The 17,844-nt window shown below is 43.4% G+C and overlaps 1 protein-coding gene across 1 annotated transcript in view; it reads left to right on the top strand.

Moving 5' to 3' along the window:
* Positions 1-938: 938 nt before the first annotated feature.
* ITPR2 (inositol 1,4,5-trisphosphate receptor type 2) overlaps positions 939-17,844 on the top strand; it is a 244,006-nt gene continuing 227,100 nt past the window's right edge. The window contains exon 1 of the mRNA XM_053942273.1: positions 939-1,168. Within this exon, the coding sequence (XP_053798248.1) occupies positions 1,077-1,168 (92 nt within the window). The 5' untranslated portion in view covers positions 939-1,076. The remainder of the gene's footprint in view (positions 1,169-17,844) is intronic.

The following is a 17,844-nucleotide window of genomic DNA, read 5'->3' as shown; positions in this document are numbered from 1 at the left end:
AAAGGGCTTCCAGATGCTCTCTACATCGAGGGTGGGTTTTTTTATTGTTAAATTGGTGGTAATTTTCTTATGGAAATGTGTGCTTTTGGGATGAGAGGAGCCCCAGCTGAGAGGGTCCCTCAGCCCTGGGTGTCCCTGTCTGCAGGGAGGGCTCCAAGCAGGGCCCAGGCTCTGCTCTGGGGGACCCAGCAATGGCACCAGAGGAACTGGCAGGGAGTGATCCCAGAAGGTTCCACCTGGGCAGAAGGCAGAACTTCTGTCCTGTGCAGTGACTGAGGGGGTGTGGAGTCTCCTCACTGGGGATATTCCAGAACCATCTGGGCACAATCCTGTGCCCTGTGCTCTGGTGATGCCATCTCCGTGCTCTGGAATGGCTTTGCTGGAGCACGGAGATGGCACCAGCTGACCCACTGTGCCCCCTTCAGCCTGACCCATCCTGTGATTCTGTGAACTCCTGCACAGCACTGCAGCATGCTCTGCTTCTCATTAAAAACATTAACTACAGGAGCTCTGGTTCCTGAAAGTTTGCAAGCCATCAAATAGAGGGTGACACTTTTGGCGACCACACCAAGCACACTCCCTCAGCTGTGGGGAAGGGTCGCCGTACCCTCACGCCCCCGGTTTGGCCTCTGCGCCCCTCAGCCGCTGCCCCCGCGGCTTCCAACCCCGGGGAGCCGCCCGCGGGGAATCACTGACCGTGGGTCTCCGCAGCCCCGCTCCGGGCCGGCGGGGGTGCCGAGGCCGCCTGCCCGGAGTCTCGGTTCCCTGCCCAGAAGCTCGGTGCCCTGCCCGGGCTCGGTCTCCTGCCCGGGGCGGGGCAGGGGCGGGGCAGGGGCGGGCGGGGGCGGAGCGGCGGGAGGCGGGTGGGGGCCGGGCCGTGCAGAGCCGCGCACCGCGCTCCTGTCAGCTCTCTCGGTACCTCCGGGGCCGCGCTCAGACCCTCGCCCGCCTGCCTCAGCCCCCGGCTTCCCCAAGGATCGCTGTCATTTGCTTTGATTTAATTTTATTTTTTTTAAATTTTTTTTCTTCCACCTCGAAGGGGAGGAGCGCGGAACCCAGCTGGAAAATGAACTAGAATGTCTGAGAAAATGTCCAGCTTTCTGTACATCGGGGACATCGTGTCCCTGTACGCGGAGGGCTCCGTCAATGGGTTCATCAGCACGCTGGGGTGAGTGGAGTGGGGCCGGGCGGCGGAACCGTGCGCGCTGCGCGGAGCCGGCCCGCGGGCAGCGCCGACGGCGGCGGCACAGGAAGGGGCGGCAGCGCTGCTCGGCGGAGCGGGGAAAGTAGGAAGTGATGGGGAGCGGCAGGGGATGATAGAAGTTCCCGAGCGGGGCCCGGGCGGCCGCGGTGCCGGCGGCGGTGCCGGCGGCGGTGCCGGCGGCGGTGCCGGCGGCGGTGCCGGCGGCGGTGCCGGCGGCGGTGCCGGCGGCGGTGCCGGGATGCCCGCTCGGCTCCTGCCGGGGCTGCGCCCCCGCGCCGGGCCCGAGCGCAGCAACAGAGCCCGCTCCCTGCCCTTGCCCAAACGGCTTCCTACGGTCTTCATTTATAGCTGACCTTTTAATTCATTAATTAATTAAGTTTAATTGCCCGTCCGAGAATTTTTGACAAAGACGTAAAAGTCAAAGCCTTTGCTTTCTTGCTCATCGTCGTAGTCGGCTCGTTAAATGTCCATCCCTTTATTTCAGGTTTGTATCCAGCACAATCTGGTGTCAGTGATAATTATAATCAGATGCTTAATTTCAAGGGGATGCTTTTCCCGTGAGCTTTTTCTCTTTGCAAGGTGAAAAGATGTATTTTACTTCACCGAACCGCTGCTTATTTCAGGTTTTTATTAACAGTGACCGCTTCAAATCAATTCTTCAAATTGGAATCTATGAGGGAAAGCCTCAGCGCAGAATGACAGATACACCGATACATGTCTTTACGTTGATACATTTTTTAAAACCATACTGTAGTTTGGTTGCAGTGACCTGTTCGGAGGGCGCAGTGCTTCCCTCTGATGTTTGTAGGAGAGCTGCAGGAGCTTCAGTGACTTTGTGGCATGTCCTGAAACCTTTACCGCTGGAAACAGCTCCTGTACTGCATGGTTGTAAGTGACACGATTGGCAAGGCAGGTCAAACTCTAGTAAATATCTGCTTAAATATTAGTGGTACCCTCGGAGTAGCAGTGAAACTTACTAGGGCAAGTTAATGTGTGCCTGGGTATCGGTCCCATGTTTGTGTTAGGCTTCCTGTATTCTGAGATCCCTGCAATGGGGATACTGTTGGTGTGAAAATGCAAACAATGAATGTCTAGGTTAACTTGGTGTGCTGCCGTTACTGGAAAAGAGCTGGTGTTCGAGGTCTTTTATATTTTTTGAAATCTTGTTATTGCATCCAATCCTTGCTGTTCACTCTTTTGATCTGTTGACAAGTGTTTTTCCATGGTGTGTTCCTCTATTTGTTAATTTGCCGTGTCGTCTCTCTGTGACTCCCCCGTGTTGTCTCACATCTTTTGTTTTACTGACTCTTACAATTTTAAATTCCATCTGAAAACTTTTGCTTTCTGCAGCCATTAATTGCTGGATATTATTTCTTATTCTTGTTCTCCCCAGCACTTCCTTTTTGCTGGCACGGTCTGTTGCTGGTTGGTAGAGTTGTTGTGTCTCATCGCTGGGTTCTGTTATCTGGAGGAAGCTGAGTGTGCAGTGCTTTTGCTTTTCATTGTGTTCCTCCTTTTTGAGAACACCTCCTGGTGTCATGGATGTTCCTGCTGTGACTGGTGCACGTACAGCTGTCACTTGAATACGTGTTGGCATCTTCCTGTCGCAGGATTCAGACTGCTGATCCTCCCCTGATCCCCCGGAATAAAGGCAGGACATTTACTCCCAGTTCTATAGAGGAGAAGCCAGGATCCAGGCTTGCCTAGGGCACATGGGAGCTCTTTACTAGAAGAATCAAGTGAGCTCGAACCAACATGTTCTATCCAGGCTGTCTTTTAGCCAGGAAAACCCAGCTCAAGAAAACTACCTGGGATGAGACAGGAGTTCAAGAAGGCTGATGTACCTCTGTTGGCTTTTCAGTACAGCCCTTTTGTGCCCTGCTCCCTGGCATGGTAAAGGGAGCTGCAGAACCAGGAGGCTGCAGTGGAGGAGCTCTGGGAAGCTAGAAGTCACCAGTGGAAAACTCCCATGGCTACTCAATGGGAATGCTGACCCCTCTGCTGGTGGTACAAGAGCTTGGTCTGAAATTTAAAACTGTGATGCCAAGTGACATTATCTGCACCAGCTATTGCAATTGCTGCCTTTGGACTGGCTGCAGCAACACAGGAGGCAGAAAAACCTCTTATATTCAGGGAACAAGCTTGGCCAACTGCACTTTTGGTGTGCAACAATTGCTGAACTCCTGCACCTTCTATGTTCCTGCAGGTTCTCTGCAAATCTCTAGAAAGAGGAGACCTCACCTTCCAAAGGTACCTCTAGTTGGTGAGGATGAAGTGGGGTAGGATTGGGAATGATTACTTTCTTCATTTGATTGATGGGAATCCTTGTTTGATTACTCTTGCTTGGATTGCTCAGGGTGCTGTTCTGAAAGGTTAGATTGCCCAGCATCTCTCTTACACTACTGAGCCCAGTGGGGAGTCTCCTGCTGTTTCAACAACTTGAAATCTAGCTCAGGGCTAGTGACTGTTCAGCAGAGAGAGAGTCCTGTTTATTTTAAGCCGTCAAAGACTAATTGTTTCTTAAATGAAGCATGAGCAAAGCCATTCTATAAAGTAAAAAAGTGCACAGCACCTCTCCAAGCAGGGCAAGTCTGTCACATCAGTGGACATCACTCCTTGAAGGGTTGATCCAGCTCAACACATGAGTTTTGAGGGAGATTTCAAAGCATAGGCTGTTCCTTGAATTTTGGAGTATTTTTTCCTCACTTGTCAGTACAGAAATTTTCACATGCTCAGTGTCCAGATCGTGTGTAGGGCCAGGTTGATATCTACTGTAACCTGAGTCTGGAAGTCTTGCTCTGGTGTAGTTCAGGAGGTATAAACCATCTCTTTTTATGAGACAGAGGATCTGTGGCCCTGTGTCCAGGTAAGCATGCTGAGAGTGGTAGGTGAGGGCAGGAGTGCCTTTCCACACCTCCCTCTAGAAAGAGGCTTAGAGAATTGCTGGGACTACATTCTGTCAGTGGGTCCCAAAGGCTTGGAACACTTCTGGGATCTGGAAGAAGCCTGTGTCCTTGCCCTCACCCTCCTTGTCTCTGAATGGTTTCAGTGCCATAAACAGCTGTTGGATGTGAGCATGAAGGCTCTGCTTTCAGCTTTGACCCCTCTTAGTCAGAAGAGGAAACTGAACTTCTTTTGTGCATCTGGGGCTTGTGCTGTAGGGCGGAATGGGAGCAGGGAAGTTGGGCACTGCTGCTCCAATTCTTGCTCCTCAGTCTGTATTTTAAAGGAGAGCAGTTTTGCTCAGGTTTGGAAGAAGAGGTGTAAACATCTGTCTCCAGGAGAATGTTCCAGGCTGTGGATCCCACAAGGAAAGGGGCACCTCTGGATCATGGTAAAGGAGAGGGTTTCAGGCCTCAGCATTCCCTGTTGGCTCCTGCAGACCTTTGGATTCTTGAGGTACTGAGAGCCCAAAAAATTCCCTGCTTTTTTTTTTTTTTTTCTGCTTGGCTTTGGGCTCCCTCTGGGTTTGTATGCTGCTTTGAGGTGCTGATGATGTTTAGTCTGGCTTTTCCAACCTCAAGGCTCTCTGAGTTTCCTCACCTGCCTTCCTTCCTTTTAAAAAATGAGAATGCTTTTGGATGTATGAGCTGATAATTGAGAAAATGTTTGAGAAAAGCAATTTACATCCATTGGTAGCATTCTTTCATTGCAAGATAGGTTTGATACTGGATTACTGAACTGTGCTAATTCTGTAGGGCTTCCCCTTATTTCTTTAGCTTTTAGTGTGGTTTGGCTTCTGCTCAGTGGGAGGCTTATGTCCCACAGGACATGTGTGGCAGGGCCAGGCAATGAATCCAGTGATCTCACATTGTCCTAGGCTGGTGTTGAGACCACCCTTCCCGGTATTTTGGCTATGAATGCTCTCAAATGATGCATGGTAGCAATTAAAACTGCATTAATCACCTATCAGTACAATGAGGGGAAGAAAATATTCTTTACTGGAGAGGTGAAAAAAAAGAAAAGTAAGTAATGACAATGGCCAGGATCAGCTGTAGGAAAGATTGACGATGGGCCTGTTAGTTACTGTGGGGAGCTGCATTCCTGTCTCACCTCCATAAATGTGCAGTAAGAGATCTCCTGGAGCATAGTTAATGGAGCATGCAGCAGGACCCACCTGCTCTGTGATTGATGGCCCTGGGTGATGAGGGGTGTTGAGACTTACTTCTAATAAGCAGCAAAAATTGTGTTGTAAAATATTTTGGACTCATTTCCTTGCATGTAATGTTGATTTTTCTTGAACAACTTTCTTAATTTGTGGAAGTGCTTGCTGGAACTTTCTTACTCAAAACCCATATTTATTCAGGTTTCTTCACTGGGTTTTTGTGAATTAGTTGTCTTGTTGAACTTGGACTTCACTGAGGGGTTGAGTCAATCATAGTCTGAGAAGAGACAAAATTAAGTAGAAAGTGCTTAAGAAGCAGCATAAATGAAAATGTTGCAAGTATAGCAGAGGCTAAAATATGTCATCTTGGTGGCTTCAGGAATGGTGCTAAGAGAAAAGATGTAGTGACTGATGATGCTTCCAAGACACCAATGTAGTATTTTCATCAGTGCACTCATTTTTTCAACCTTTCTCTCCTGCTGTCTGTATGTGTAAGCTATGGTTAAGGAACAGAGCATCTGTCCTTTAATTAAATAGCAAACTTCTTTCATGTGCCAGCTGGAAAAAGGTAATTAGTCAGGAAAGAATAAAAAGCCTGAAGAAAGTGAGAGTGGCATAACTAGAATTAATCATAATTTGATTCTGACACATAGATAAATAATACCTAAAAGAGGGATGGGAGTATGAATTTCAGCTTTTCTGTGGGAAAAAGTACTTGCATGTTGTGTTTCCTATGTACTTTATCCTCTAGATTGATAGAACCAATGATATTTGACAGTTTTGATTGTGTGATTCTGATTTTTTTTTAAATACTATGTAGGATTGGAATTTTCAGGAATATGTTCTCTTGGTTGTCTTTCTAAGGCAGCAGCCCTGGTCTGAATTCTGCAGCTGCTTTGAATATATAGTGATGTACACCTTTCAGCTGCACAGTGTATTTCTTTTCTGTGACAACTAATAAGTTATGCATTATTAACTACTTTCATTGATCTTATAATAAATGCCATGTCAGTGGAGATTGTAGGCATATAAATACACCTCTGTATCTCACATACCTTGCTATTCAATCCATACATCAAAGCTCATATCCTCTGTAATTATCCACTCTCACCAGCAATTAGGCACCGCTCCAGCTTTTATAACAACCTTATTTTGATGCTTGTTTCAAATACTCTAACAGCAGTGCCATCTTTAAATAAACAATGAGACAAAGCTTTCCACAAAGCAGCCTCAGGGGAATGCAGCAGGCCCTGAGCCCCCAGGGAAGTTGGTTTGTTTCAGAAGTTTAACTTGTTCACAGAGCACAGCCTCTGTGTGAGAACATAACATTAGGCTTAATTACAGCAGTATGATTTATGAGGCTGTATGCTTAAATGTAATATCCTTGGTTCAAAGGGCTCATTCTCAAATAGAGTTGGAGAGAAAATGGGGGTTACGGAAACAACTGATTGATTGATGTGGAAGTGAGTTTACCCATAAGCTGTGTGGTGGTAACTGGAAATAATAGAGGAGTTGGCTTTTGAATTGAGACAGGACATACAACTTCTGTAGTTCTCAGCTGGGCTGTGGGTGATGTGGGGAATAGTCAGGAAAAAGAGGGGAGATTGTTTGACCTGTGTGACGTGACGTCTTTTTTACCTTGCTTTTACAAAATGAGGGGATTAAACCAGACCACCTGTGCATGGTTCTTGGTGTCACTAGAAACCACAGTTACCCTGTATTTTAAAAGTACTGCAGAGGAAGAAGTCAGTCAATCTCTGCCTTCGCCAGCCTGGACGATTGTTTCCCAAGGGACCCATGGACCTTGGCTCAGCCGGGTATTTCACAGCATGGCGAGGTCTTTGGAACCCTCCCCTGCTGGTGCTGCTCGGCTGGAGCCTGAGCCTGTTTGTTGGGCAATAGCTCAAAGCCGTGTCCTCTGCACTTGAAAGTTTGGTTTCTGCTTGCTTTGAAAGGTCTGCTACTTCTTGTAGCAGAAAAGGGATGTGGGTGAACCTCCATCACTTTGATACACTTGGTATCAAAATGGAGAAAAGAAAACTAACAGTAGTTCAAGGTTTTCTTTTTACCTTGTCTGTGCTGTGTTTTGTCACTTGATCAGAGATGCATATTTTAATTCTGTTAAGGACATAATCCCCCTTATGACTGATTCCTTTAAACCTTCAAATCCTACAAATTTGTTATTTGTAAATCTGATTCCATCTAATTACTTGAACCAGGAGTTCCACCACTACGTAGATGTGTAGGCACTTCCTGACACGGGTCCTGGTTTCAGCTGTTTATGGTGCTAAACCTTGATGTTTGGGACCCAGGATAGATGCCTGGAGCTGAATGTTTTGCTGTGGAAAGTTTAAAGTAAAGTGGCCTTTCTGAGAACAGGATTAGCCAAAAACCCCCAAACAACCACCAAACCAAACAAAAAAAGCATGTTATCCCCATTTTTTAAAAAACCCCAAGAATCTTGCAGATGTGTCTTGTGTCAAGAGTCTTCCTGAGTTCAGGGCTCTCTCCAGCACCACTTCTCCAGCATGGAGAGCTTGCCTTTCTCTGCCCCTGTGGAGTTTTGCCCAGGTTTGGCAGGTGTAAGTTGAGGAAGGATTTTTCCCTAAGACTTTGCGGACTGTCGTGATACCTGCCTCTTGCTGGGGGGCAGCAGTTTTACCTGGCAGGGGCAGCTTCTCTCTGCTGACACTGGGCACCAAGAGCCCTCAACCTGACCTGCATCTGTGTGGGAGGTGAATCCCAATTCCCAGGATTTCCAGATTCCTTTCCTGGGGGGGTGGTCACAGGAAAGCTTCAGTTGTCCAGCTGCTTTGCGTTCCCTATCTCTGGAGAAGTAAAAATTTCTGGTTTTAGTGCCTCAGTTCACTTCAAGTAAGAAACAAACTGAGAAATTACATTCTTGTGAGGTAAGGTTTTGGAAAAAGAGTTAAACAAGAAAAACACAGGGTTAAAATGTACTTATTCATGTCTGATATTAAGTACTGCCTGAGGCTTTGAGGGGCTGTTTTTGCTGTAGTAGCCAAAAAGTTGTGTCAGGAATGGTCCTGATGCTGTTGTTGTTGGTTTTGTGACTCTGTGCCTCAGTCTCTGTCTACCTCTTATTCTCATTCGTTTGCATGTTTTGATTGCTATTGAGTAGATATAAAGCGTTTTCCAAAGTATATGATTTAAAAACAATTCTTATTCATTGCCTAGTAACAAAGGAAAGACGACACTGAAGAGTGGGCTATAGGCTGCAGAAAAGAATGTGAGGAAAACAGCCTCCCCTGTTCTTCCAGTGCTCCCTTGCTGGATGGTGAAAAGGAGGAAGAGAGGTGTGTTGAATTCAGGCTGAGAAATGAGCAGAGCAACTGTTAGAAGGGAAGTGGGGCTGAAGAGGAGCAGGAGTTGCAGTTACCAAGAGATCTGCAACCCCTGCTGAGAGAAAACAGCTCTGAAAGCTACTGACAAACTGTTCTTTTCAAAGGGAAGAAGTCAGCTTGCCATTGCCACTGTTTACTTTGCTATTTCAAATGTTTGAGGCCTGTGCTAATGCTGATGAGGTTTTAAATACTTGAATATTTGTTTGTTTTTTGTTCTGAAGGTTTTTGACTTTGTCCAGGAAAATGAATGTTTTCTATCACTTTCTCCAAGAGAATGTCTGAGGTAAAATGCCACTTCTTAGAAAGAAATTGCAGTTTTAAGATTGCCTGTGATACTTTTTGTAAGAACAAAAGTTAGATATAATGACTTGTGGTACTTGGTAACCTTCTTACATAATAAGGTTTGGGCAATTAATTTGAAATATCCCTTTAGGTCATTGCTGCTGCATGAATGAAGGTATTGGGTTGAAATTTATATGAATTTCCTGGCAGGAGGAGGCTGGAAGAGCATATCCAAATGTGGTGGTTATCACCGTGGGTCCCTTCCAACTCAGCTTGCTCTGTGGTTCTGTGATTTGACACCAAGTTAAGCTTCCTCCAGCTCTTTTCTGTATGATATTAAAACAGTAGTCAAGTTTTTGTTCTTTGACCTCTGACAGATAAAAATCAATGTCATTTAAAAGGAAAATCAACAAACAAACCCTGAAACGAGGCTCTTGATATGCAACTCAAAATACAGAAACTTCTTGTGATTCAATGCTTAGGCTTCTTATCTTGATTTTCTCTTAAAGGCTTGTTTGAATTTCAAACAGCTTTTTTATTCCCTGCACTTGACACACACAAGTTAATCAGTGCTGCAGGGGCAGTTGAAAGCAGGCAGAATTAGGGAAACAACTGCTTAAACTCTTAGTAAGACCCAGATTTTTTTATACCTTCTTCCCACAATTAAAAGACAGTAATCCAGTTCTTAAGAGTAAATTTTGGGTAGTTGTGTCACGTTTAGCACTGTGATGTGGAAAATTTAACTTGGCAGCTTTAGAGGGCAGCAAAGTTGGATGTGAGCAGTATAGTTTTGTCCTGAATCTCTCAATACTCGACCTGATTTGCAAAATCCCAACTCCTGCACCTCTCTTACTTTTTGATATCCTCAGCTTTTCCCTCGTGTGCTAAAATATTCTCAGTCACTTTTTCACTCTGGCTAATAATTTTTTACTGTTCAGAAACAATAAATAAAGAGAGGAAGCAAACCCAATGTATTAGGAAAGACTGGATATCACTTTTGAAAATACTGAGAGCAGATCTTCGTTCAGTTGTGATTGCTGAAAAATGTTCAAATGCATCACTAAGCAAGTTTCATTCTTCTGATCAAAGAAAAAAAGTTTAAAGCCTTCCTAGAAAGTTTGGGTTTTTAAAAAATCCTTTATTAATGAGAAAAAAAGGAAAACAAACCAACAAACTGTATGGACTGAAAAAATTTAACTGCCTGTTATTAATGGTTTTTTTGATGTTTTGGACAATTTTTTAGGTTATCAGTTTTTGCTAAGGTGGTCTCAGTTTCAGCAGAATGCGCTGTCCTTGCTTTGCTGTCTGGCACCGGTGAGAGTGCCAGTCCATAAACTCCTGTTCCAAATCTGACAGGGCTCAGTGTTCTTGGCTCTTTACAGAGAGCAGAAAAGTCAGGGTTTAGTGGAGAGTTTTGTGGAATTTCAATGGAGTAAAATGAGGTTTTCTATCAGGCTTGCCAATATAAAAGTTAGGTAGTGCAACATCTATACTGCTTCCTAGGCTGAAGACAGAACTTAGTAAGTCAAACTTTACTGTCAAACAGAAGTCCTGAACTGATGTATAAGTATTTTGGATTTTAATGTTGCTGTGAGAACTGTAAAGCTGATTACTTCACTAAATACAGGAAGTCCAAGCTTCAAAGGAGATTTTCAGGTATCTCTGCAGATATCCTTATGTATCATTGTAGCATGTTCTTTATAAAGAATAACCTTGCCTTTAAATCATAAAAGTACAAAATAACATATAGAAAAATTAATGATTTTTTAAAATTTTGGCGATGAGGAGGTAGCAATTTATGTGTGGCAGGCTGGCCAAACTGATTAAAAGGATGGAGCACCTCCCTTGTGAGGAAAGGCTTAGAGAACTGGGATTGTTCAGCCTGAAGGGAGCCCACAGGAAAGATGGAGAGAGGCTCTTGACAAGGGCCTAAAGTGACAAGACAAGGGGGAATGGCTTCACACTGACAGAGAGCAGGTTTAGATTGGATAGTGGGAAGAAATTCTTCCTGTGAGGGGGGGGTGAGGCCCTGGCACAGGTTGCCCAGAGAAGCTGTGGCTGCCCCTGGATCCCTGGAGGTGTCCAAGGCCAGGCTGGATGGGGCTCTGAAAAACCTGTAATAGTTGAAGGTGTTCCTGCCTGTGGCAGGGGGGTGGAATGAGATTATTTTTAAGGACCCTTCCAGTCCAGGCCATTCTATGATACTATATATTATTTTCCTCAGTAAAAGTAACCCAGAAAATTATTGCAAAGCTTCATGATGTTGTTTCCTGTATAAGTGATTTAAGATGTAGGTCCTACACCTGCAAATTTGTGGACTCAAACTGCAAAGATGTAATGAGACAATTTTTTAAAAGAACCTGTTGAATAGGATACTAATTTTACTTCCCTGGCTTGGTCTTCATGAGTATTAAAAGGTAAATTAGGATTTGATCAAGAAACCCCTCAGAGGCAGACGCTTGGCTGTTCAGAGAGGGCACTGCTGTGGCCCCTGGGCATCTGCAGAGTCTGGCTTAGAGGTTTGCTCAGTTTGTGTTAGCAGTGGCTTCTCTTTCAGAAACAAAACAAGGTCAGGACCTGGCAGGCAATTAAGTCTTGTCTGTATTAACTTTTGTAGTTGAACAGGTTTTTCTGTCACTGAAGGCAAGGACCAATGAATGTCCCACACTCCCTCCCCCTGTAATATCTGGTTTACAGTAAAATCATGGTATGTAAAGCTTGGTTGTAACAGCTCATTTGAGGCTGTGCTGTGCACGGGGCTGGTGGAGTCAAACTCTGGATTTAATTTGGTCCATTTCCTTTCTGTGCCAGATTAAACTTTCCCTTTGATTAGGCTGCTCTTAATGGAACTGTTTTCCTTGAGCATAGCTGGAAGTGGGACAGTGCTGGTTTGAGTTTTAAAGCATGGATCTAAAGTATGTTTGAAGGGAAATAGTGGATTAAGGGACACAAGCAGAGGAGCCACTTGCGCAAGGTTGTTGACAAATTGTGGAATACAAACAAAGACTCCAAGTTCTGGGCCAGTGCTCTTTTATAAGCATTGATTTGGCAAGCTGTTCAATGCATAAATTCTTTTATATTGGTTTATCTCACAGTAACTGGGCTTATGCCAGTAGTGACAAAGCTAGTTAGTTCATTAAGGTTTCCACGTGTCAAAAGTTGTGTTGTTTTATTTTAAGTATGTGTCTAAAGATGCAGAATTTATCATTTTGAGAAAACTCTGTGCTGAAGAGTCTTACACTTGCTGGCATTGTTGCTATGCTCACCCATTGGGGGAACCTCGTTGACTGATAGGTGTAATTAATGTTCTTCATTTGTAATGGAGGTGAGGGAGAAAATCCTGCTTCCTTTATGCAACGTGAAGCAACAGAAGTCACCACCCAAAGTGCTTACGCTTGGTAAAGCTGCATAAAAACGGGGCTGTGTTACCCAAGAAAGTTCTTAGAAAGAAATTCAGTATCATCAGGGCAAGGTGTACAGGCTTGAATGAGTACAGAGAACGCAAGGGAAAAACATCAGTCATAGACAAGAAAATCTGCTGACCTAAGCACAATAAAATGAGTGTGCCACTGAGCACTCTTCTCTGAAAACTGATATCAAAGAAACTCCTGCTGTTTGATATGTCCTACATTCAGGAAAACAAGAATTCACAAGTTCTTGGACTCATTGGACTCAATGATCTTAGAGGTATTTTCCAACCTAAATGATTCTATGATTATATAAAACTATTTCCAAATGACTCATGAAAAAAATAGCTGACATCATCACAAACTTTTCTTTATGGCAGAAACAGCCCTTAAGTCTCCAGGACTGACATAATTGCTTCTGACTAGCAATAATCTGGTATCATGGGATGGATCCAACTTCCAAAGTGTAAATTTGATCCATTATTTGTGTGGATCCATAGTGCAAGAAGCAATCACAGAAAAGAAAAGAGACCAGAGAGAATTGATATTATTTCTAATACCAGAACTGGAAGCCTTGGGGGTAGAAGCAATAATAAAAATGCCATCTGGAAAAAGAGCTGGGTGCATCAGTAGGAGTCAAAGCAAAGAGGTTTCCTAGTGACACTTTGAGTAATGATTTCCAGATGAAAGTGAAACATTTTATGGGCAGCAATTAAAAACTGTTCAGGCAAGTTAGGGAAATGAGTGGAAAATCAAGCCCCGTCAAAAATATATTTGCTGTGCTTCTGATCTATTTTTCCACAAAATCTAGGTGAGGGGAGCTTTGGATTGCTTTGTATTTGAACCTCAGCAGAGACTTGACTTTAGGAATGACCTCAAGATCAGTTATTCTGCTGTGGAAGCACAGGTATGAGAAGGGAAGGGGCAGCTCAGAAGATGACAAAGTAGGACAGAAATTTTTGACCTCTTTGAGGAGAACTCCTCTTGGTGTTTAAAATTTTAGATGTTTTCATTTTAATTTATCTGAGGAAGAAGTACATGGTCAGTACTATGCTGAGGCATCTGGAGAGCAGTTGGCACATTTTGCTGTAGGAATTAATAGGGCTGTGCTTTCATGGGTGCTCACAGATCTGGGAGCAACAGGGTCACCTTGATGCCTTATCCAAATTAACTCTTTGCAGATATTGCCTTAGGCAGAAGATCAAGGAACTATTTCAAGGAATGACTGCTGAAAAAGGCATCGCTTTTTCTTTCCTTCTCATAATTTGCAAAACCTTCTGAATAAGGTGCAAAACCTGCTGAATCACACACCTGATGAATGTATTGCTTCTGGAACAGATTGCAGATCAGCCAAAAGCTTTCACAGACCATTTGGGCTCTTGTGATCATCTGAAAGCCTAGCATCCCCTCAAAATGTCAAGATCAAGGTTTTCTGATCTCATCAGGCAAGTTTGGAATTTAGAAATGAGGTAGTACACAAGTGGTTATATTCACTCAGAAATTGTATCATGGCTTTGAAACTGGAGGTGCTGGAAGAGTCATGGCTGATTTGCAAAATGTATGATGTGGTGGCATGTAAGCAGGAAGTGGGAAATGGTGCAGGAAATGTGACGTTGGCAAGACAGATAAAAGAGAGAGCGCCAAGCTCAACCGTGTCTTACGGGGGCATCACTGCAGTGTGTGCCTGAGGAGCTCAGGGTTTTTTCTGCCAGAGAACTGGTAGTTATAATTGTCCACTGAGACAGTTATGATTTATTTCATAAAATCACCGGTGCTTGTGAAGTCAGGCACCAAAGGGCACTGCAAACAGGAAGAACTTGGCTGAATTACTTTTATAGACGTAGAAACAGGAGTAAACCATCTATGGATCAAAGGAGATTTTGGAATTCAAGTATTTTGCTAAGTCTTTGAGGCCTTTCAGAAAAGACACCCTATCTCAGTGTGCCACAGGTGTAGGTAGAAAGGATCATTATGGACTTCTACCTTCAACTCTCTTATTTTATAGATTCAAGGAAATGAGGGCACTGCTTTTGAGGAATTTAAAACAGGAGTGGATGAGAATATGAATTATACTGCAGAAATTATTTCAATATAAAGCAAATTCCTACATTATGAAGGATTTTTGGGGTGATATGGACTGTGTAGAAGATTAAACACTAGGCTGGAAAAGCTTGTTCCAGTGTGGTAAGTACATTTCTCTCTCTCTCAGGATTTTTTATTGAGGTGCACAGAGAGAAATGAAAGAGAAAACAATTTCTATTTCTACTCCATGTTTTTCTCTTGTGGAATGTGTTTAGAGAATTGTTTACCTGGAGTGAGCTCTTAGTTAGATCATGGTAGATTGTTTGAGCCTGAGAGCCAATCGGATCCACCTGTGTCTGGGCTCTAGAGAACAGGGTCACGAGTTGTGAGTTAGTTAGATATGATAGTTAGAGAAAGTAGCATGTAGTATTTAGTATCCTCTTTTATATAGCATGTTAATGTATTATAACATAATTATAATAAAGCAATCATTCAGCCTTCTGAAATGGAATTAGACATCATCATTCTTCCCATTGGGTTCGCCGACATCTACAACATTCCAGCTTGTTTGGTAACATGAACATCTCTTGGATGGAATTTTACAGGAGAGCTTATGAAGTCCAGGGATTGACTGGATGTGAATGAGACATAATGAATCAAGGAGAATTCAGTCCCAATTGCCCTTTGTGCCTCCTTTTTCTATGTAGTTGAAATATGTGTTAAAATAGTCTACCCTTATAGTGACAAGTGCATAGACTAAGAAGATCAAGTTCATGTCCAGCTCAAGAATAAAGATTTCCAACAAGCTGAGGTGAAAGAAAGCATTTTTTTTCAGTAGCCACTTTTCATCTATTATCTCAGTTTAGCAGAGGTCATAGAAGAACTAAAGGAATTTTATTCCTTTAGCCTGAAAGGACTAAAAATACCTTGTCGGCTCTTCATTTCAAACACTTCACTCCTCTGAGGATAATGAAGATACTGTATTCACAGGCTTGCCTGAGTGATGAAATGTCTTCAAGTACCTTCAAATGCTGTCAGAGTGGTCTCTACACCTTGGTTGTAGGTGTCTGTTGTTGGCGGATGATGTTACCTATTGAAGGAGGTTTGGAATTTCTATGTTTTGGCCAGGTTTTGGTTGTTTTTATGTACCGGTAGATTGAGGGATCAAATCTGAGTACTTGTTGTCTAAGGATTGTTGAAGGCACTCGTTTGTTAAAAATCTGGTGCAGGTTTTTTCTCCCTGACTTTTGCCACCAATAGAAATATGGATCTGTTTTGTAGAGTGGACCTTAAATACCTTCTGTGAGTTCTCAGTCCTTCTCCATATAAAATGGGACTGAATTATTGTGAATGCAATGAGGTGTGGGTTATTTAATCTAGTTGAAGAAGGAGGAGGATTTTCCTGTGCACTATGAATATTGGTAGCTCTTTTCACATAGTTTGGTCCTAGTCTGAGGATGAGGGATTTTCTTTATGGAGGCTGCTGTTCCCATCTTAAACTGGCACCTGGGTGTCCAGATAAAATTCTGGATTTCTGATTCATATCAGCCCTAATGTGGCAGCAGCTGCTTTCAAATGGGTCTTGCTTAGAGGGGATTAGGGGGAGTGCTGTGAAGTCTCATTTTACTTCCTCCACCTTGGCTACAGTGGGCTTAGAGGAGGGGAAGTTGAATATTTATGCCATCCCTTGCAGGTAGAGAACTGAGCAGTTGCTGGTCAGCTGTTTTCTAGACACTGTGTTTTCTGGGCACAGAGTAAGTCAGCAGAATATCTGATTTAAATGCCATTGAAATCTGCTCCACAGCTATCACAGGATCTTTTCAAAGTTAGTTGTCAGGAACTTAGCAGAACTTTGGTGAGATAAGTGATGTGATACTTTTTTCTAATTTCAGGATGACAAGTTAGAGACAAGCTTTTCTGTTGTGTAAACACAGAGCTTTAAACACAAACAAATAGTTATTTTTGGTGCTCTTTTCCTATGACAAAAATTAAAAGGTAAAAATAAACAAAACCATGTTCTAAAACCTTTTCAGATTAAAGGTTAGAAAAAAGAAAGAACAAAGACTCAAGCTCACTTCCAACTCACATAATTGCTGACACAAAAGCTGCAGTCCAGCCAGATGAACAGCACATTGTGTGGTACTGGAATAATTTGTAGTCCTTTGAAGTAACCAGAGTAGCAAGCAACATGTACATGCAGTGGAATAAATCCTTGTCTCTGCTTCAGTTTTTCTAAGAAATATGAAAATATTTAGATTTAACCAGTATCTGTTTCTATCTTAATGGATCACAAGAGAGCAGTTAACTTCTGATGTCTTATTTAGGGTGCTGTACTGATGCAAGAATTTATATGCAAGTGAACTGTGGTGTCAGAAATGATTGTGTCTTTTGCCTTAGTGAATAGTTTTTCAAACCACCAAGGCAGTGGGTGTACACTTACTCTGCAAGCTGTTTTTTATCAATGGCTTCACATTACTGCTCCCCATCAAAACAGTTTATGTGAATGTTTCTCAGCCCTCTCTAAGCAACATGAGCTCATATACTTAAGCAATTTAGTAGATGATTTGTGCTAACGGGGTTGACTGTTGCTTAGAGACCCTCAGGCTTGGAAAGGTTGTAATGTGAAATGAATGACCCAGATTAATGTTTACTTTTGCCCTTGCCTGCTTTTAGGTCAATTTAGTTCTTTTATTGAATGTTGTAATCTATGGGTCTTGTAACTCAAGGGAGTGTCAGGTTGTAGGTACGCAGTTTGTGGTGACTGGGAGTGGGGCTGAGGCAGAGCCTCATCCCTAATGGCTACAGCTGTGCAGGACAGGTGAATGATATTGAAGGTAATGAGCCATGGAATGCCCAGGTGCACTGACCAACCACCAAAGGGAACAGAGGACACACAGGTGCAATGCATGAACATGAGGGGTATAAAAGGTTGGGCTGAAGGGCAAGAAGAATGGATACTTGCAGCTTTCTGAAGTGATGTGGTGTTACTCCGTATGGATTGAAGCCTTCTGAAATTGTATGATGATGATCTGTGTATTGTGGCCATCTCAAGTGTGACATACGCTGCAATGTTAGGTATGCTGTTGTATTTCCATCTGTCAAATTAGAAAATAGAGGAGAATTCTGCTCCAGTGAGGTGCTTGGGGCAAGGCTGGCAGCTGGGATTTCCAGTCAGGGAGGAAGCTTGGGAAGAGCATGTCTGTTTTAGCAGGAGGCCAGATTTTCTTCCACTCAGGCTAAAGCATCTCAATGTCCTCTTAAATGGAAGTGTTAATCAAAATATAGCAGACTAATTGTTTATGTGAGTGGATGAGATTATCCCAGACAATGCGGTGCTGTTTGACTTGGAGAAGGAACTATGTAACTGTATGCAAAACTGCACCATAGCGATAGATGATTGGCTTTTTGATTAGGTCATAAAATCTGGGGAGGTGATAAAAACGGAGCTGATTTTTGGGT

Source organism: Vidua chalybeata, chromosome 5, assembly GCF_026979565.1.
Source record: "Vidua chalybeata isolate OUT-0048 chromosome 5, bVidCha1 merged haplotype, whole genome shotgun sequence".
In the NCBI taxonomy this organism is placed as follows: domain Eukaryota; kingdom Metazoa; phylum Chordata; class Aves; order Passeriformes; family Viduidae; genus Vidua; species Vidua chalybeata.
Note: the sequence above shows the minus strand (reverse complement) of the source record. Positions and strands in the feature narration are given on the sequence as shown.